The 21425-nt window shown below is 37.1% G+C and overlaps 1 protein-coding gene across 7 annotated transcripts in view; it reads left to right on the top strand.

The window, feature by feature from the left end:
- pclob (piccolo presynaptic cytomatrix protein b) overlaps nt 1-21425 on the top strand; it is an 88479-nt gene that overhangs the window by 3695 nt on the left and 63359 nt on the right. For 3 of the 7 annotated variants that reach the window (XM_042744372.1, XM_042744371.1, XM_042744366.1), the window contains exons 1-3: nt 17289-17444; nt 18923-19671; nt 20248-21117. In XM_042744372.1, coding sequence (XP_042600306.1) covers nt 19042-19671; nt 20248-21117 — 1500 coding nt within the window. In that variant the 5' untranslated portion in view covers nt 17289-17444; nt 18923-19041. Of the gene's footprint in view, nt 1-11686; nt 11917-12152; nt 12280-17288; nt 17445-18922; nt 19672-20247; nt 21118-21425 lie in introns of those variants that run through there. The other 4 variants (XM_042744367.1, XM_042744370.1, XM_042744368.1 and 1 more) reach the window with 4 other exon arrangements.

Raw genomic sequence — 21425 nt, 5'->3', positions numbered from 1 at the left:
TGCCTTTAGCTTTACTCACCTCGCCCACAGACTTCTTTTTATAAAGGATTCCTGAAAAAGTGTGTGATCGTGGTATGCTTGTGGATGAAAGGCTTCCGTTGACAGTGCAACAGCATTTTGTGGAGGTGTCTTATCTCGTCTTAACACAGATATCCTCCTAATATTCAGCATTGTCACCAAACGCCTTTCATTTCAGCTTCTGACCTTTTACTCTTCACCTGTGATTGTAAAGAGCGATGAAGCCTTTTAAAGGAATGTGAATTGCTGTTTTCAACCTCTTTTGCTTCTGCAATTTGGCACATTTTTTAGAATGTTCGTGATAATGAAACTTGATTTTTATCCATCAGGAATTGGTTGGATTGTAAAAAGTAGGCCTGGCATGTGAGTTTGCTAAAGCAGTGCCTAAATAGCCATTTAGCCCAGATGAATCTGCAGCAACATGCTTTTAAAAAGTAAATAGGGTCAATTTTCATTTTGTGTTGATGTTAAAGGAATAATTCACCCTGAAAAATGAAAACCGTCTTCATTTACGTGCCGTCAAGCTGTACTAAACATGATTTTGCTTATTCAATGGAATCCGAAAGGAGATGTTTAACAGATTGTTCAATTTTTTTGTTTTCCATGAATGTTTTTGAACAGATCATAAAAGTAATGGATTTTTAATCGTTTTGATTTTTTTTTTCTATTCCATTTTAATATATAGCTTTAAATTTCCATTTTAGTAATTTAACTTAAAGTTAATTTTCATGTATTTTTTTGTTCGTCTAATATGCAACTTTAAATCAATTCTGACTTTCAGTGAGGACTTTTCTTCTCAGAATTGCAAGTTTATATTTCACCTTTTTTTCAGAATTGTGAGAATAGTAAATATTATTAATCTAGCATCAGAAAGGTAGCAGACTGCAGTTTAACGAAATCCAATTACTATACCTGATGAGTTAGTCTACCATTTTAATAATCCATCAAACACAATGTAAGTACCAATAATTATTTGTAATCTTTGCTTTTAGCTTTCCTGGTGCTCTCAGACATGTTAAATCCTTTGAAAGGCGTTCATGTGATGCTACGCTGCAGATATCATCACAGAGCAGGCTTAGTCCCACTGTTCTTTATCAAAGTTCATCGGCTCTCAAATAAACACTTGTCTTTGACTTCAGAATGATGCCAGAGGAGGATGAGAGAGAGAAAAAAAAACTGATTTTCCCAGCGTCCATTAAAAAGCAGTTTTTCCAAATACTGCAATTCAGTTCAGGATAAATCCCAAATAAGGTTTTTTTATTGCCATATATGGTCCCATGAACAACATCCATAGAACCTTTTCATTGCACAGAAGGTTCTTTTATACTGGAAAAAGTTTCTTCAGAATATTAAAATGATCTTCAGGCTAAGAAAAAAAAAAAAAAACAATGGTAAAATCCCCCTTTGGAACCTTTATTTTTAGAATGTGGCTAAAAACAGAGTTCACATAGGATAGCCATCAGTCCCTGCTCTGCAGAGCACAATACATCACGAACAGACACGCAAACACACTCCACGCTCACACACTCAAGGCTTCGCTTTACTCACACTGCCTACAGCACAGTTATGGAGGAGGACAGCGAGGGAGTTGAAGTAAAACCCACAATTCATCAGCCTCTGCACGCAGACACTGACTCAGAGAGATAGAGAGGAGAGCTACTGGCAGTGAACGAGACAGAAGAGATAGAAAAGAAATGCAGAGGACCAGTAGAGAATTCATCAGCAGAGAAGAAAAGAGAGGAATATAAATTCACATGAGCATTTATTGTGGATACAAATCATGTACAGTACCACCAAACCTCAGAGTGGCAAAAAGAATGCTAATGTAATTGCACAACATTAGAAGTGCTCCCTGCAGCAAAATGTTGTAAAATCAGTTACTTTACACAGTTACATATACTTTGTAAATTCGATTAAACTTTTATTTTTTAATTTATATTACAAAATATATTTACATGAAAGTTTGTTTTTGTTTAATTTTGTCAGACCTATTCATTTGTCAGACCTTCAGTGCACTTAGAATTTACCAAAAAATCATTTGTATTTTTAAAATAATAATAACAATACAATAATAATTGCAAATATTCATACATCAGAAAAATATATATAAAATCGTCTTTTATATTTTCGATGACTAGATGTAACTGATTGCAGTGTGCAGTGTGATTTAAGATTACAGAAAGCATGTAGTAACATTGTTGACTGCGCTTTAGAATAGAATAATTGCCTTAAATTTCATTTTAAGACACTTCATTTAGTCAGTGAGAGAACCTGAGCAAAGATATAACGTGTTCTGTAGTTTTAACATGGATGGTGGTTGCAATTTTAGGATAAGCCAACAAGTTATGTGGCCATGAAATACCTCAAGCCTGACCAAGGAGCTGGGACTCATTTTCTTTAAGTTGTGAAGCATGAAACGGCAGGATTGTAATGTGAGTTGGTCATGCAAAGATTTTTCTGTATCCTGGGGAACCTGTGCAACCTTCAGGTGAGGTGAAGAGAGTTTAATCTGAGGAGGTTGTGACCAGGAGTGACATGGATTTTTGTCATTCAGGTCGAGATGTTTTGAGAAACAGACTGACATCACAGAGATCACTGAGAAAGAAAAAAAAAAAAAAAAAAAAAAAAAACTCAATGATTTGTCAATAAAAGAATAAAAGAAAAATTAAGCCATGAAGCTGTGAGAACTGAGTAATTTGGTGGAAATGGAGAATATTAAAGGGCCGAAAACAGAGCCATGTGGGACATCCTTGTAGAAAGAGTAATGCAATGTGATTAGTGGGTCGTGCAGCACAGTGTTGCCCCGTCTGAGGTTTTCCTGCAGAATTAGACTACTTTTATACTATTCTGTGGCCTAATTTTTCTTCTCAAAGCTTGAGCATTTGACATTTGGCAATGATGATGTTGGTTTTTCAGCTCAGCTTTTAATTGATGACTTCTACTTTCATCTGCTACCTTATTTAGCATGCCTACAAATGAGAGGAAATCTGAAAATGTATAATCTAGGATCTTTTGTATTTGGTTTGGAAGTGGTATGTTTTGAGTTTTGCTTTTAGACTAGTTTTGATTTGATTTTAAGATCTTTGTCCTGGAGATCTGGCAACCCCAATGCCATTAGATTGGTGAGAGACATTAAGTGACGAGTCCAGAGCATTTCAGGCCTTTAATTTGAAAGGGTTGAAGAATATTTGTAGGTTGTTTCTGACATTAGAGGACTCAAAAAATTAAATTATGAAACAGTGGTCTAAAATATAGATCTTAAAATATGATGGGACAAAACCAGTGGTCTTCAACAGAAGGACAAGCTCTTTTGCCCTTGTAGGATTAAGTGGCATCCTCTAGAATATCACATTGTATGCCTCATTTTTTTCATGACCCCTGTTCTGTTATGCTCTGTACAATAGGAGAAGCTTAACCAAACTGCTGTCAGGCTAGAATGTGTTTAATCTGAGAGTAATAACCCGCCGTGTGGATATTCATGTCTTCAGTTCCGCTCTGTAATCTCACATACTCGTGTACGCACATTACATAATCACGACCTTTGCCCTGTAAAAACATAACATCTGTTACTGGGACAGCAAACACATGTTGACAGCCCAAAATATACAGGGAGACACACTATGCAGGAAATATTTATTTTTAAAATCAATAGCATTGACTTGTAGATTTGCATGGCTTGTACACCTCGACACATATCGTAAATCACAATTACAGCTGAAAATTGAATCTCATTCTTTAATAATGTTGACAAGTGTCCTTAGGTGTATAGAAAGGTTTTGATACAAAACTTTACAGGTGAAAAATAGGTGTGTATATATAGACATGAAACCAGAAAGTCCTGCATACACGCCTTATTTATAAATTTATATATAATTATTTTATATTTTCAATTATATATATAAATTTATTGAAAATATAAAATATTCAAAAATCTTGTATATGATATTATAGTATCAATGTTTCAGAAGGCATCAAAGAGTGGCTTGAATTAGTTCTAAAATTGGTCTTAAATTTAGAAAAACTTATGTGATGACTCAATTTCTTCAGTGAAATATTTGCACACGGGTTTTATGCATGACTATGATTGTGCTCACAGTTAATGGATGAGACCCACAGTTTTTACGTCATCTCTTACAAACCCACCAGTTGGTCAGCTCAAACGCTAAAGCTTTAATCCATGTCGGATATCAAGTGATACAATTGATGAAAAGCGTTTGGCCAAGATGTGTGCGGCCTGAGGAAAATGAGTTTGTGCAGGGACAGAGTGTCTCATTACTTCTGCTTCAGTCATCTTACATGAGAGGCTGTATTGTGTAAGAAAATATGGTTCATTGCAGTCTTACATCAAGTCTTCTGACAGTCGAATCATACCATAGAGTTCGCAGTATTCTCATTGTATTCACTTCCTTTCAAACAGACGAGCCCTTATAATTTCAGCCAACCCAGCCAACATCATTCATACAGACTTAGTCCCACAAAAACTCGCTGAAGTGACGAACATAATGTGCATTTCTACTGCTATATTATGTGATAGCATCAGTGTGGTGATTGACAGGCAGGCTCACATTGACCACGGGCCAGTTAGCATGTTTTTGAGCAGTAGCAGCAGCAACAGCTGTGTGGCAGTGATGGCCTATAAATATTTGAGAAGAGACTTGATCTCCCAGTGTGGCACTGGAGTACAGTAACCTCCCTAACTTTACACCCCCGCGGGCATGCAGAGCCAGTGAAGGTGATATTGAAGTATAACTTCTCCCCTGGTCATGAAAGTTACACCTGAAAAGTGATGCTATTTTTCTTCCGTGTTCCCTTCCACAACAACCTGGACATGAAACTCAAGGTCATCGAGTTAAGTTGGTTTGAGATGTCACGAGAAGGCCAAGGACTTTAATTGGCAACACTGGAAAAGTATGCTTTACATACATTTTTGTAAGACTTCAAAAACGTACCTTTACACTTACAATTCACAACAGTTTCCAGCTGAAATGAACACTAGAGGCAGCAAAACGCTAACTATTTTATTTCTATTCACACAATTATGATCATAGGGGCAGATTATCAGTTAAGAAAGACTTATTTTCACATGGTTCCTTGCACAATACTATATCCTGACCACAAAACACTTTAAACTTAGCGTATTATTTGTATAGCAATACACTGTGACATTTGCATCACGTAGCCTAAATAGCCTTGCTGTTCTGACTTTCTCGGTATAGGAGTCATGGTAAAAGAGCTCAGAAAGCTCGGGAATGTTGCTTAAGCAAACGTGTTTTTATCTCTTGTTTGCTTTTGTTAACATTATTGGTAAGGTTGAGTGTAGTTGGTACGTAATTTTCAAACGCGATAGAACACTTTAGTGCCACATTTACAGACGAACTGCTGAGAAATAACAGCCAGGGTAAATAGATTCAAGTCTGTTTTGGTTAAAACTAAACCCCCTTTTATCGCCATCTGTCTGGAAATTACCATAGTGGTACCGTTTAGCAGAAATGTCACTACAGGTACCTATTTTCAATGAAACTGTCTGATGGTATGTTGTTTTTGTCAATGAAAATATTTTTTCGGGCTAAAACCGCTTGTCCCTTACGAAAATAAACATGGTTTTATTGCAAAAAAAAAAACAAAAACAAAGTTTTCCTATAGTTAAAACATGGTAACTACAAATTGCTTAACCATGGTATTTATAGTACAATTGTGGTTATAGCCTACAAAATAAACAGTAGTGGTAATCACTATTCCAAAAAAAAAAAAAAAAAAAAAAGTTACACTTTTATTGCTGTAAAAAAAATATTTTAATAAGGTGTTTTATATTTGTATTTTAGTAAGGGGTTTGATTTTTTTTTAGTATTTTAAAGAATTATTTTTTTATAGAGAATTACTTCAGCCATGTTTGCATCACTACTAAAATGTGTGAGAGCTTACTGTGTTCACCACTACTGTATATGTCATGCATTTCATGGTTAATTAAAGGGAAAAGCAAGTATTTACTCTGGTAAAACAAAGCAATTTCTATTAATTTTGGCAATGCTGCTCATTAAAAAAGCCATATGTGTGTCTAAGTTTTGAAGTACAATGATTCTAACTCTAAATCCAGCATTAGTAAAGGCAATATGTTCACCGGTTTGTTCTTGGTGAAGGCTGCAGTTGTCAGTCCTGTCACATAAAAGCATTCAGCAGTGCAGATGTTAACCCCGTGCTCCATATGCTGGGAATAGTGTCATTATGCACCTGGCTTTGTTATTCCAAATCATAGAGAGGGAACAATCATGAACTTCTAAGCAACGTCTCAGTACTGCACCACCAGAAAATGCTTTGAGAATTTATTTGAACATCAAATGTGCAGCTTGAATCTCTTAAAATGTGCTAAATTGCACCTTCAGTGTTTTAATTGGGCTGCATCTGGAAAAACAATTTCAATGTGCAATATTTCTGTAGTTGACAAAATTATCCTCCATTTCAGAATTATAGTTTAGCTATAGTAAACCTGAAAAATGAATATGAATATCATTTCAACACAAAAACACATTAATTCCAACAAAGCCTATTCAGTAGTATACACTATAAGTAGTAGATACTATTTCAGTGTCTATAATTTGCAATATACGTGTTTCAATATTAGGTAGGTTTGGATTAAGTTTATCTTTATTATTTAAATTAATAATTAATTGAATTATAATTAAATTATTTATTATTTAAGCATTATGACTTATCTTACATGCAAAGAGAGTGTTCAAGGCACAGTAGCACAAACATACTTCTCCAAAAAGGAGTTTAATGTTTGTAAAATGGGTAAGTATGGTGACCCATACTCAGAATTAGTGCTCTGCATTTAACCCATCCGAAGTGCACACACACAGAGCAGTGAACACACACACACACACTGTGAACACACACCCGGAGCAGTGGGCAGCCATTTTATGCTGCGGCGCCCGGGGAGCAGTTGGGGGTTCGATGCCTTGCTCAAGGGCACCTAAGTCGTGGTATTGAAGGTGGAGAGAGAACTGTACATGCACTCCCCCCACCCACAATTCCTGCCGGCCCGAGACTCGAACTCACAACCCTTCGATTGGGAGTCCGACTCTCTAACCATTAGGCCACGACTCCCCCAAATAATATATATATATATATATATATATAATGGCAAAATCTAATTCTAATGATTAGCGAGAGAGTAGATGGTTATGGAAATGTATTTTGTTGCAAGAAAAAAAAAAAAATTCCTGATCACTTTTAATTTGTAACCATAAAATGGATCATTCAGATGTCAAGCGCACAATGCAACAGATGGTCTCTGAATGTTTGCTTTCAGCTTGAAGATATTCTGGGCTCTGTATTCACCTCATTCCCAAAAGCAAACATTAACAAAATGATATGCCTGAGGTCTGGAGAGAGTGTGACTCATTAAATCAACATTGAGAGTTGAGGGCAAGATTTCTGAGGTAGGTTTTATGCCCATCTTGTTTTACACTTCGTCAATTATACAGTGCTTAGTGTCTAGACCTTGCTATTGCATTACTCCATCAAAGACGGCATTTGGCAGGAGGATGCAGCTTGGGAAAGAGCCTCCCCTCAAATCTCATCAACAAACCACGTCAATTTAGCCATTCCTCTTGCTCTCTCTGTGATTCATCCTATTCATTTATTCAATGAGAATATCTCGATGGTGCATGTATGAATAATAATAATAACAATAATACAAATATTTGAGTCCATTCTAATAATCTACTGCTTTTATCTTTAAAGGGGTCATCGGATGCAAAACTCACTTTTATATGTTGAACATAAATGTGTATTGGCAGTGTGTGTACACAACCACAATATAATGATAAAAATCCACCCAGTGGTCTTTTTTAAACTCAGCAGTTAAATAATATCCCCTTTTTCAAATCAAGCCATTCTCAGCTTCTTGGCTGTGTGACATCACACAGACCATGGCTGCTCCCACGATAGTTGAATGACACTACCATCTTACTTTAGACCCACCCTGAGTGAGCTGTGAACAGTCCGCCATTGTTTTGACGCCGGAGCAGAGTCATAGACAAGAATGGCTCCTAAGCGATTGAGGTGTTTTTTTGTTGGATGTAATAATGAACCGAGTAGTCATCATTTACTTCCGACATCTGAGCCGCTGAAGACAGAGAATTAACGTTACTTTCGTTTTTGAAGGGAATGCTCCCACTGAACTATCTAAATGCATCTATGTTTGCACAAATCATTCGTGATCCAGCTTCACCTATACAGATGAAGTGAGTATAAGGTTTTTTAATGACTCTTTGCAAATCGACTTTCCTAATAATGTGCTAGTTAGCAAGTTTTGTGGCTAAATGCAGCTAAATGTGGCTAAGGTAAACAGGACTGCTCGTCACCCCACAGAAGAGAGGGGCGGGGCGAGCAGAGCTCATTAGCATTTAAAGGAAAATGCAACAAAATGGGTTGGTGTGAAAAAAGCTGATTTTAACAAGGTAAAAAGGGTGTTTTTACACTACAATTGAGAAATATTAACCAAAGTATGTTATTGACTTTTCATTAAGACCATAAAGAATCATATCAACTTGTGGAAAATGGGCATTCAATGACCCATTTACTTGAGTCAAATGGCACAATTGCAATTAGGTTTCCAGATGATTAATATATATATATATATATATATATATATATATATATATATATATATATATATATATATATATATATATATATATATATATACTTTTTTTTTTTTCAGATGATTGATCACTGTTGTAGAGTTCTGTCTCTCTAACCTTGTCTATCGGTCTAACTTTGTATCTGTCTTTTGCATTTTATCTGTCCTTCTGTCAGTCTGTCTGTTTAAATAGCATTCTAGCATTCTAATTTGTAGCATTCTATCTCTCTAGCATTCCTTCTATCCATCTATCTGTTTAACGTTCTAGCATTCTGTCTGTTTTGCAGAATTTTCTCCCTTTTGCATACTCTAAATTGTCACCGGGCATGTGTAAAGACAAAACTTGTTTATGGATCGACTGTATGGATTAACTGGTTCTCTCCATGAATATAGCCATAGATGCTGGAATAACGTTAAGAATGATATAAACAAACAAACAAACAAACAAAAAAAAAAACATCTCTGTTGCATTCTATCAGTCCATCTACAGTACCATGAAACCTACAGCACCCTGTTTTTTGCATATTTTTTACACTTGAAAGATTTAGATCAAACAAATTTTAATATTACACAAGGATAACCAGAGTAAATACAAATGTAATTTTGAAAGAATGATTTCATTTATTAAGGGCAATCAAGCATTTGCGATAACTGTCAATGAGTATTTCACATTGCTGTGAAGGAATTTTGGCCAACTCTTCTTTGCAGAATTGTTTTAATTCAGCCACATTGGAGGGGTTTCGAGCATGAATCATGTTTAAGGTCATGCCACAGCATCCCAATCAGATTTAATTCAGGACTTTGACTTGGCCACTCCAAAACCTTTATTTTGTTTTTCTTGAGCCATTCAGAGGTGGACTTCTGGTGTGTTTGGGATCATTGTCCTGTTGCATAACCCAAGTGCACTTGAGCTTGAGGTCACAAACTGACAGCCAGACATTCTCCTTCAGGATTTTCTGATAGAGTGCAGAATTCATGGTTCCATCAATTATGGCAAGTCGTTTGGGTCCTGAAGCTGCAAAGCAGCTCCAGAACATCACACTACCACCATCATGTGTGACTGTTGGTATGATGTTCTTTTTATGAAATGCTGTGCTGGTTTTACGCCAGATGTAACAGGAGACACACTTTCCAAAAAGTTCAAATTTTGTCGCGTCAGTCAACAGAATATTTGCCCAAAAGTCTTGGGAATAATCAAGATATTTTGGGGCAAATGTGAGACGAGCCTTTGTGTTCTTATTGGTCAGCAGTGGCTTTTGGCTTGGAACTCTCCCATGGATACAGTTTTTGCCCAGTCGCTTTCTTATTGTTGAATCATGAACACTGACCTTAATTGAGGCAAGGTTATGACCTCCTGGATGAGATGTCATTGCGTTCTTGGAGTAATTTTGGCAGGCTGGCCACTCCTGGGAAGGTTCATCACTGTTCCAAGTTTTCTCCATTTGTGGATAATGGCTCTGACCGTGGTTCGCTGGAGTCCCAAAGCCTTAGAAAGGGCTTTATAATACTTTCCAGACTGATACATGTCAACTTTTTTGTTTCTCATCTCTTCTTGCATTTCTTTAGATTGCGGCATGATGTGTTGCTCTTTAAGCAAGCTTCACTTTGTCAGACAGGTTCTATTTAACTGATTTCTTGATTCAACAGGTCTGGTAGTAATCAGGTCTGGATGTGGCTAGTGGCACAGAGCCAGAGACATACACGTTTTTACAGCATTGCTCATTATAACCGATCACACACGATTCTGTTGAGTTTATGAATGCAATGACCTATCAGAGGCATTCAGATGAGTCATGTGTTTCAATTCTCTGGTGAACTCTCTCATCAGAAACAACAAAGCAAAGACTTACGAATGTAAGTAAGAGATTCATTTCACAGTGTAAACAGTTTTAGTGATTATTATGGGAGTTTTCTTAAACTTAAACTTGCTAGACTGAAGTGAAAATATTCTTTGATAATGTAAACATGCTATGCTCTCTTTCTGTACAATGAGAGTGTTAGTAACTTGCAATGTTTTTATAAAATTCACATTAAATACAAAATCAGTTGTATTATATATATATATATGTGTGTGTGTGTGTGTGTGTGTGTGTGTATATATATATATATATATATATATATATATACAGTATATATATATATATATATATAAAAATCTCTCTCTTCGGTCAGAAATCTTGGTGTAACCTTTGATAACCAGCTGACCTTCAAAGTCCATATTGCAAAGACTGTTCAATCTTGCAGGTTTGCATTGCACAACATTAGAAAGATCAGGCCCTTTCTAACGGGGCATGCTGCACAACTTCTTGTCCATGCCCTTGTCAATCTATAAAGGTGCAAAATGCATTTACTTACACATATTCGAGAATCAAGATATTTCATGATATAGTTTGGGAATATTTCGAATAATAATAATAATAATAATAAAAACAAAATAAAACATAAGCCTATATAAGTTATACAGTGGTATCGAGGCTTCTGTGTGTCACAATGCAAGCATAAGAACCCCCCACCCTTCACTAGTGCCCCCACAAAATAAGGAGTGCATGATGCCCCTGACACTACAATACTAAATTATTTGTCAAATAAATGAAATGATGAAACTTGATTATCTATCTATCTATCTATCTATCTATCTATCTATCTATCTATCTATCTATCTATCTATCCATCTATCCATCTATCCATCTACAGTATCTATCTATCTAATGAAGTTGCAGTTTATAGTGATTTCTTTAACATACGCTGAACCGGTAATGGTAAAACCCCAGTCACAGCATCCTGCAAGCCATCATATACTGGGCATGATCTTTTAAGTATATAATCTCCTGCTGATTCTTGTCTGCGCTCGCTCCATATCTATTATCCGCAGCTGCCTATTTCTCTCTCTTTCCTCTCTCACTACACATCACTACTGATTTCCTGCCTGCTTCTGATTGGTCCGTACAAGCAGGAGGAGATTAGGGCAGTTCCTAGTCAGCTGGAGGGGTGTCCAAAGCGCGCAAGGGGAGAGTGATGCTGTCTCTTTAAGAATTTTTTTAGGCTGATAGTTGATGATGGTCAGTGGTGGGGAAAATCAGAGTTAGTGGCGGCAGTGCAGTGGCAGCCTGTGAACATGGATGACAAGGAGAGACGCTGATGTTCTGTGGATTTAACAGCTTTTTAAGGGAATTCACACAGCCTAACGCCATTAAACACACTGGACTTGGGTTATTTGCATGTGTTCAACCTTAATTTGTTGGGGCTAAAATTAGGTAAGTGGTTGCAGTTGTGTATTTTTATTTTATTTTTATTTATTTATTTATTTTGAATAAACAGTATTTGGATAGGTTATTGGCTCCAAGATTTTAGATTCAATAACGTAACCGTACACTATCATACATGCAAGCTTTACATCATGCTTGGCTTGCAGATATGAAATGAATATATGATGGAGGGATGGGGGTTTGCTGTGAACTAGCTGTCAAGATGTATTTTTTTTTCTGGCTGGACAACGCAGTCCATCTTTTTTCTCTACAGGGCAGATATTTAAATTTAATGAAACTGGCAAACAGTAGGTGTTCAAGTTACAGTATTGATTACAGCCTGACCCTCTGCTGTACTCCACATGCCTAAAGGTTTGTGTGCATGTTTGCCTTTGTGTGTATGTATAAGTAGATTACAACATCCAGTTAATAACATCAGCATGTGTGCTTCAAATATACTCTTATTATGTGAATGAATACTGCTGAGTAAAAGCAAGAATATTCAAGGCCTAGCGTGATGAGTGCATGTGTGAATGTGTATTTGTCAATGTCGCTTCTGTTTATCTGGGCTTGTCCATCTGTTCATGTCCTCGTGTTTTGGTACGTGTATATTTTTAGCAGCTTGCATCGATTTCTATGTCTACATTTGTTTATGCATGAAAAGCTGAGATACTTAAAGGGACAGAAAAAGAGAAAGTTTGTTTCAGGACAAATGTCAAAAGGTTTAGGCATGCTTGATGGAATAACATGTCAGGCCCAGCGGAGCAGCAGAGCTTACCAAAAGCAAAGACATGCTCCTACATCCCCAGACATCACTCAAACACATGCACACACACATAGACATGCAAACAAACAAAGAGCTGATCTATCCATGGGCCTATGGCAAGCTACAGTAAACCAATAAAATGACTAGTGCAGGGTTTTCAAACTTTCTATGGCAAGGACTTTCTAATGATCATCTAAAACATGAGAAAAATATGAAATATTATAAAGACGTGTTCTCAATTAAATGACTCGCTTTTATGTTTTCATTAAACGATAGATAGATAGATAGATAGATAGGTAGGTAGGTAGGTAGGTAGGTAGGTGTGTGTGTGTGTGTGTGTGTGTGTGTGTGTGTGTGTGTGTGTGTGTGTGTGTACATATATACTACCATTCAAAAGTTTGGGTCAGTTAGATTTTATTTTTCTTTTAAGACATTGATCAAAAGTGACAGTAAAGACATTAACTATGGCAAGGACTTTCTAATGATCATCTAAAACAAAATAAATGTTGTTCTTTTGATCTTCCTATGATATTTTATGAAGGTGCATAGTTATGGAAAAGTTTTTTGGAGTTCAGTATAAATATAAGATGTGAATATGATCTTTATTCAGTATCATGATATTGCCATTATGTCTTTAGAGTTTCAGGTGAGAACTCAACTGTACACACACACACACACAGCAAAGTCTGCGAGATCTCAATATAAACACAAATATTTAATTCATTAAATTATTATTTTCTTTACTCTTAATGTGTCAATCTCATTTGTGTACATTTTTATTTCTCCCTGAGATATATATGAGACCACTTTGATTTGCTTTGAAAGAGCAATATCTGTTCCTCTGGGTGAGAATGGTGCTGTAACCATGTGTAGAGAAATATTCAATCCAATCTGGCCATGTGTACAGACACACTCCCACCCACCCACACACAGACAAATGGTGGGAGAGGAAAAATGATTCCAGCTTCCTAGTGTTTACACTTCCCCACGCATGACGCAACACATAATCAGCAGCACACACGCATACACGCGGCCCTCCCCCAACACATGACGTGCAGGCCGAGTGGGAGAGTGAAGCGTAGGGGATTGAAGCCATGCACGACTCGCTCACGTCCTGACCATACACACACTCACTCACAGGAGCAGGCCATGGGGAAACGTAACTCTCTCTGGCTGTCTTGATCTGTGTGTTTTAATGGCAGAATTTTGCTTGGTGACAGAATAGAGACTTGGGATGAATTTCTTGTTTATGGTTACATTACTGCATTAGAGACAATTTTTTTTTTTTGGCAACGCATTTGTTTCCAGACAAATTCTGGCTTTCACTACATACCTCATTCAAAGCAATTTTATAACATTTTCCAGAATGTTGGTAGAATTTATAAAAACACATTATTTCAACACAAGCCGCTAACCTCGTTCTAATGTAGTGATTCATATTGGATTAAAGAAATAGTTCAGACAAAAAAAAAAAAAACAAAGAAAGAAAATGTATTCATGGTTTACTCACTATTATGTTACAATGATTTTTATTTCTTCAGTGAAACATCTATCTATCAATCAATCTATCGTACGTTTGTTCGATAATCATTCATTCTACTGTTCTATCGTACATTCTATTGTTCTGTTTTAACTATAGTTCTGTCCATCTAAGTAAATAAATCTGTCTTGAATCTGACCTGTTGTCATATTTATGGTTCTATCTATTTATTGTTATATCTGTCATTCTATTGTTACATCTATTATTCTATTAGGTAACACTTTATTTTAAAGTGTCCATGTTACATATTACATGTACTTACTATTATAATAATAATAAATTATGAGTAACCCTAAGCGAAACCCTAATCCTAACCCTACCCATATAGTAAATACATGAAGTTAATGTATAATAAGGTTATTAAATGTATAATTACATTGTAACAAGGACACCTTACAATAAAGTGTAACATTCTATTTTCGTCTATCATTGTATCATTCTGTCAATCGTTCTATCTGTAATTTTATCTGTTTTGTCTGTCATTATACTGTTTTATTGTTCTATTTATTGTTTAATCATATTGTACTGTTCTTGTTCTAGCTATCTGCTGTACCTTTATTCTTCAAAAACTCTTTAAAAAGTTTTATTAGAAGTTAAAGGTCAAAAAGACTTGTAGTTAAACAATTACTTTTATATAATATGAACACAAATGTTATTTTACTTCCATATTTACATTTGAATTGCAAATCTGCATTCTGTTTTCTACTGCAATTAAAGTTCAAATCAAATTCATTAATTGGATCATAATTTAAAATGCATTCTCGGTTCAGTTCTGAACTCTGGTTTATGGGGGAACAAACCTTTAATTTTTTGTCTTTAAACTTGGGCAAGGAGGTGAGGTCCTTTAATGATATGGTTTCAAGACATACTGACTTTGTTGGAAGAGACATTGTTCCTAATATTTCTTGACTCTGCTCATTACAGTGAGGTGATATATGATTATTCCATAAACCATTTCTAGACTATAGCTCAGAATAATTGAGGGCTTTTTCTAAAGTGATGAGAATTCATTTGCATTGAAAGGAGTAAATGGCAGTTATGGTTTTGGACTTAATCCCCAGAGAGATGCAGAAGAGATGCAGAAGAGATGCAATCTGCGGTGTAGCTTCTTGGCAGATTGTTTAGACTGCTCTTGTTTAGCGCATTGCAGGGTGACAGGCTTGGTCTACTGTCTTAAATCAAATGTTTCTTGTAAAAAACTCACCTGGGCTGTAAGCCAGGCACTCCTGATTTATGTGACCTTGATCCAAACATGGTTTTCAGTCTGGCTTTTGAGTGAGCAATTGGGCTCCACTAGCAACTACAGAAGAGAAAAGGGGAAAAATAGAAAGAGAATATGAAGGCAATAAAGTCATTTGATTTGATACAAGTTTGTACAAGTTTGGCTCAATTCAAAGCGTGAATAAAAATAAAAAAAATGAGCACTTACTGTATAAGGAATGTCTGGCCCTTGACATTGTGGATGTGATAAGTGGCCACTCATGCTCTGCAAACATTGAATTCAGTGAAAGCAGTTAACAGGAGTTTTTAATTGTAATGCTTCAAAAAAAAAAAAAAAAAAAAAAAAAAAAAGTGTATATCATGGGGGGGAAAAAAATCACTGTTCAGTAAAGTAGAAATTAACACTTCATTAGACGCTTATAGTGCTTTGGTTCCTTTGTTGGTGATCCAATGCAGAACCATAACTATTTATTACACAAAAATAAACTTGCTAACTATGCATAATTATAATTCAACCAATTGCATTCCCTCCAGTTAAGAACCACTGCTTTAGACACAGTAGGAAAGAGGAGATCCTATATTGGCCAGTTATTGAAATATTTGAAGTCTGATGACTGTTGAGAGCTCCATTCTGGAAGAAGGATGGGGCAGCAAGACTCAGGTAATGGTGCTGGCATGGCGGCACTGATGGTCTTTTATGGATCGACCATTAGCAGTAGAGTGGAGCACATTAGATTCTCCCAGGACCATATCTGATCCTGCCAGGCGGGGAAAAAAACAAACAAACAAAAAAAACCTATAATGCAAACAGAGAAAAGCATGCTTCTCTCACTGCCTTAGAATTGAATGATGCTCCATGTGAATGAGTATGCACAGACAAATGACAAGCAGGAATAGAGAAAAAGTAGAAGAGACAAGTGAGAAAATGAATTGTCATACCCCATCAATGTTTACTGTGAATTTGAAGGTGAACTGATTTAGGCCAGTGCCACAGGCTCACTCTTTTATACTGACTACTGTTGACCTTCTAAATTAATAAACATAAACCAGATTGCATGTCATAGCAGTTTCCATCCAGTGGATAGAGTTCTTAGAAGCTGCTATAATAATAATAATAATAATAATAATAATAATAATATACTTATTTATGTTGTAATCGTCGCTGTTTAACCTTCTGATGCACGCTATCGCCTCAGGGTTGTATGTATGTATGTATATGTATTTTCATTCAAGCACAAAATATGTAAATGACATGGTTATCTTTTCTGGCACAACAATTGATATATTTTTACATTTTACATATAGGTTACATATTTTGTTTTGTATAGTTTCCTTTAGAAAAAGCTTCCTTTAGAATTGTTTGTTTATTGGTTAGTAGTATCATTGCGTATTGACAGAGGGGTGGGTAATATTGAAGTTGTCATGTTTTTATTTAATTTTTTGTTGTTGTTTTATCCATTGTTAATGTATCCACCTTTTCTTTATGTGTTTTTACTTTAAGATTAAAGTCAGATAACAGGTTAACTAGGTGGCAACAATATTAATCATTATTATCATAATAATAATAAAAAAAAGTTTAAACATTTTATCAGCATTTTATCAAAACAGTATTGTGATAATACTAATAATTTTGAGGTTTTATTTATTTATACTAATACACGTCAACATTCTTATGTGCTTTAATAATAAAATTATGATTTTTTTTTTTTTTTTTTTTTTTTTTGCCCAAACGATTTCAAACCCCTAACAGATGCCCAAACAAACGGAAGCCGATTTTTTAGCGGAGAGTTTTCAGAGACGAATGATTATGTCGCTTTAAATTCAATTTTCGCGAGGTGATGTATGCAGATCACCCGTCATGTGCGGCGCATGCGCACAGGAGGCGATTGTGAAAGCGGGTATGCCCTCAGATCCTCGTAACCTCCATCCTAGACGCCGAGCAGCCGATCACCAAACAGCACTAGAGAGACAGAAATGGGAGAAAAAATAGGTATGCTCGCACGCTGTAAGGTAGGGTGCTGTTTTTACCACTTCAGCTGGCCGTTCTGATAAAAATAAGCATGTTTTTCCATCTGATCACAGTGGTAGTTTTGAGGAAGGATGATTATGGTGTTATAGTAGAGGAATACTTCTCGTCTGGAAATGCTCTCGGAAGGATGCGGTTTTAGTGATGAGGCTGGGAAATCCTCCGACAGGGTTTGATCAAGGGCAAATGCATCATGATCTGGACAGTGAGGGAACCTCCATTTCTCACCGTTTGCTCATTTATATCCCGTTTGAATGCATGTTATGTGGCGAGATCAGTGTGAGTACTGCAGATCGTGACTGTCTGAGATTGATCATCTACCATCTACAACCTCATATCAAATAACCAACCTATAATTTTAGTGTTTTTTTTTTGGTAAATTGGAGCACAGGCATATTCTGATTTCGTGTAACTAAAACCGCCAATTATTTAAATAACGAAACATTAAGTTTTCTTTAACATAAGGTTGTAAACCCATTTGTGTTTTACACATGCAGCGGAGGTTTTACAACCCGGATATGCCGACGGGCTATAGATGTTGCTTTTGAGGGAGCAGAAGTAGAACAAAACCTTAACAATCTGTCAATATATATTTGTAGGCTGTTAGAAGAGCACAGTGTGACAATTTATCGTTGATATCAGGTTAATGATCGCCAATGTGGTTTTAATTTTGATGGCTCGTGGTATACTGAAAAACATTTCTACATTTGCGAATAAATACACACAGAAAACCCACTGACCCTTTAAAGTTCCTCGTCATAAATGTGTCCGCGTAAAGTTACGGCTGTGAATGGTGTGGCGTATTGTATTACACGCAGAAAGGCAGAGAGACGTGATGCATGAGCTGAGCGTAGAACGCTGTCCAGGGTGCTGAAGGGAAACGTCCAAACGCTCAGTCAATTACAGCGCGAATGCAGTCATGCTTTACACGAGAGGGGAATGCATGATGATCACGGCAGTAAGGGAGCCTCTATACTTCAGTGTTATCTAAATTATTTACTATATGACTGGATGTTACATGACAGTGTGAGTACTGCAGATTGTGACTATGTGAGATTGATCATCTTCCATCTACAACCTCTACATGTCAGTTAACAATTATGACTTATGAAGCTGATAACTGTTTAAAAAGTTGTGCTTTTCCTATGTACCACTCTTTCTTAAATTATGGTTTTACTTGCTTTGAAGAAGACAATTTAGCTTAACTATGCCTGAAAATAACAACACTTTCAGTCAAAATGCTATTCTCATTTTACCCCATTTTGTCTTGAACTTATGTATATTTAATATGCAACATGGTATTAAATCATTTTTTTATGGAGTCCGTAACTACTGATATTTTAATATTATTATGTATATGGTATTACTTGATGTTTAATGCATGCACATATATATTCGTGCAATAAAAACATAAGTGATGCATGAATTCTCTCTTTTCATTGTCCTTTTTCTATTTCCTAAGGGCCACTGGAGGTAAATGTGAGGGATAACTGCAACTGGTGAGAGACTCCCTCCTCTGGGCTCCCCCCATCCCAGCCCTCTACTACACCAGTCTTCAGAGCCCCATTCACAACAGCCAACATGTTCTCCTCCAACTTTCTGAGTGGGGGGAATCCTCTAAGTGCGATGTCCTCTGCTGTAAACAAGTTCAGTCTTTTTGGGGATGAGGAGGAAAAGCAACAACAGCAGCCTCCAGGACCAGCAAAGCAGAAGGATCCTCAACAACAGGGGAATGGCCGACCAGCCTCACAGGGGCCTCAGAGTCAAAGTGGACAGCAGACACAGGGTGTGGGAAGGGGAGGCCAAGGAGCTGGACGGGGTGGATCTCAACCACAAGGAGCTGGACGGGGAAGTCCTGTACAGCAAGGAGCTGGGAGAGGAGGTCCTCCACAACAGGGAGCAGGCAGGGGAGGATTGCAGCAAGGAGCAGGTGGGGGTAGATCTCCTAAGCAGGGTGTTGGGAAGGGTGGACCTCAACAACATGGCCCAAGTGGGCCTGGGTCTCATCCAGGAGGTGCAGTTGGCTCAAGGCCTCCTTCATCAGAGCCTCAAGTGAAAGGTGGACCTGGAGCTGGGGTGAAATCCCTCTGTCAAGTCTGTAAAAATACAGAACTCAATCTTAAGTCTAAGGATTCGCCCAACCATAACACCTGCACACAATGTAAATCAGTGGTCTGTAACATGTGTGGGTTTAGTCCTCCAGATGCAACCGTGAGTAAAAATTCATTTAACAACTCTTTGTCGTTTTGAATCTGTATTGGCGTGATACATAAAGCAGTGGTATACAATAGGCATGTCTCATACATATATATATATATATATATACATATATATATATATATATATATATATATATATATATATATATATATATATATATATATATATATAGATATATATATATCTGTTGCCGAATAGACCACTATAGATTTACATGTCACTTTTTACTCTCGGGTGAAAGTTCACCATTATGTGTTTCAATCCAGAGTCCACTGTCTCTGAAGCATGTTTTATTGGACTGTGATGGTTTTAATTCCTTGATTAATTTTTAAAGTTTTGTCCCCCAAAGCTCATATTTTCACAATTGTTTATCACCGTTCACTAAAGAAGTAAATAGAGTTTTTCATCAATACAATCATGAATAAGTAATCTTAATTCCTCAGAAGAAATTTTTCACTGTATTAATTGTATTTTTGTGCAGAACAATGTGAAACAACTGATTAATTTGAACTTTCTAAGTTAAAAACTAGCAATTGTATAACACATGTGTATCATCCATGTATGCAGGCTAAGGAGTGGCTTTGCCTGAATTGCCAGATGCAGAGAGCTCTGGGAGGGGCAGAGAACAGCGGACCTACTATGCTAAAAGCCCAGCCACAGCCTAAGGACAACGTACCATCACAGAACCCTGCACAGAGAAACACTCCTCATAGTAAGCAGATGCCTCCATCTGCCAGCCAGCCAACCAAACCAACAGAGGGTCAGAAACTGTCAAGCCAGTCCAGCACAATAGCAGCTCATCCATCACAGCAAACGTCACAACAAAAACCTCCTCCACAACAGATGACAAAAGGTGCTCCTCCTGCCAAAACTGAGACACCATCAAAGACTGAGCACCCTAAAAAAGAAGAAGAGTCCAGTTTCTTTGGTTTTGGTTTTGGTGGCGCGCGATCCCGCTCTCCTTCTCCACAGCCCGGTGCTTCTTCTGTTTCTGGAAAGGTTCTAGGCTTTGGTTCTTCGTTCCTTAGCTCAGCATCCAATTTGATTTCAGCTGTCCAGGATGAGCCCTCCACAACCCCACCAACCTCTCGAAAAGGTTCCACAGTTTCCCAAATCTCTGCCAAGACTTCCACACCACCTTCCTCAAGAAAAGGCTCAGAGGCCACTAAGGGTTCCACCAGTGTTCCTAAATCACAGACACAGGAGGGAAAAATGCAACAAAGTAAACCCCAAGACACTCAAAAAACAACGACAACAAAGGAAACCTCATCTGCTCAGGTCACTAAATTAGATCAAAGCCCAAAACTTCCTCCCAAAGCCTGTCCACTCTGCAAGGCAAGCCTGAGAATTGATCCTCCCAACTACAGTACCTGCACTGAATGCAAGGCCACCGTTTGTAATCAGTGCGGATTTAATCCTGTGCCTCATCAAACAGAGGTAAGAAACAGATGAATGCATTTTCTTGCAGTAGGTTCACATTATGGTTTGTGCAATGAACTGTGGGCAGAAAATGTCAAGAGCAATTTCAGAGGACATGTTCTCAGTGATTCCAGTGATTCTGTTGTAAAAGATGGATGTATTTTCTAGTCTCTTTGGTTTGTGTGGAGGCAGTCTTGTGGAAGGCAGACCGAAAATGGCTGTTAGAGAGACAAAATGTGCCTTGATTCTCAATTACCTCGGACTACTCCCTGCCTAAACTTTACAAAAATAAAGTGCTTGACTCTCAAGGCAAAAAAAGAAAACAT

This window comes from Cyprinus carpio, chromosome B18 (assembly GCF_018340385.1).
Source record: "Cyprinus carpio isolate SPL01 chromosome B18, ASM1834038v1, whole genome shotgun sequence".
In the NCBI taxonomy this organism is placed as follows: Eukaryota; Metazoa; Chordata; class Actinopteri; order Cypriniformes; family Cyprinidae; genus Cyprinus; species Cyprinus carpio.
Note: the sequence above shows the minus strand (reverse complement) of the source record. Positions and strands in the feature narration are given on the sequence as shown.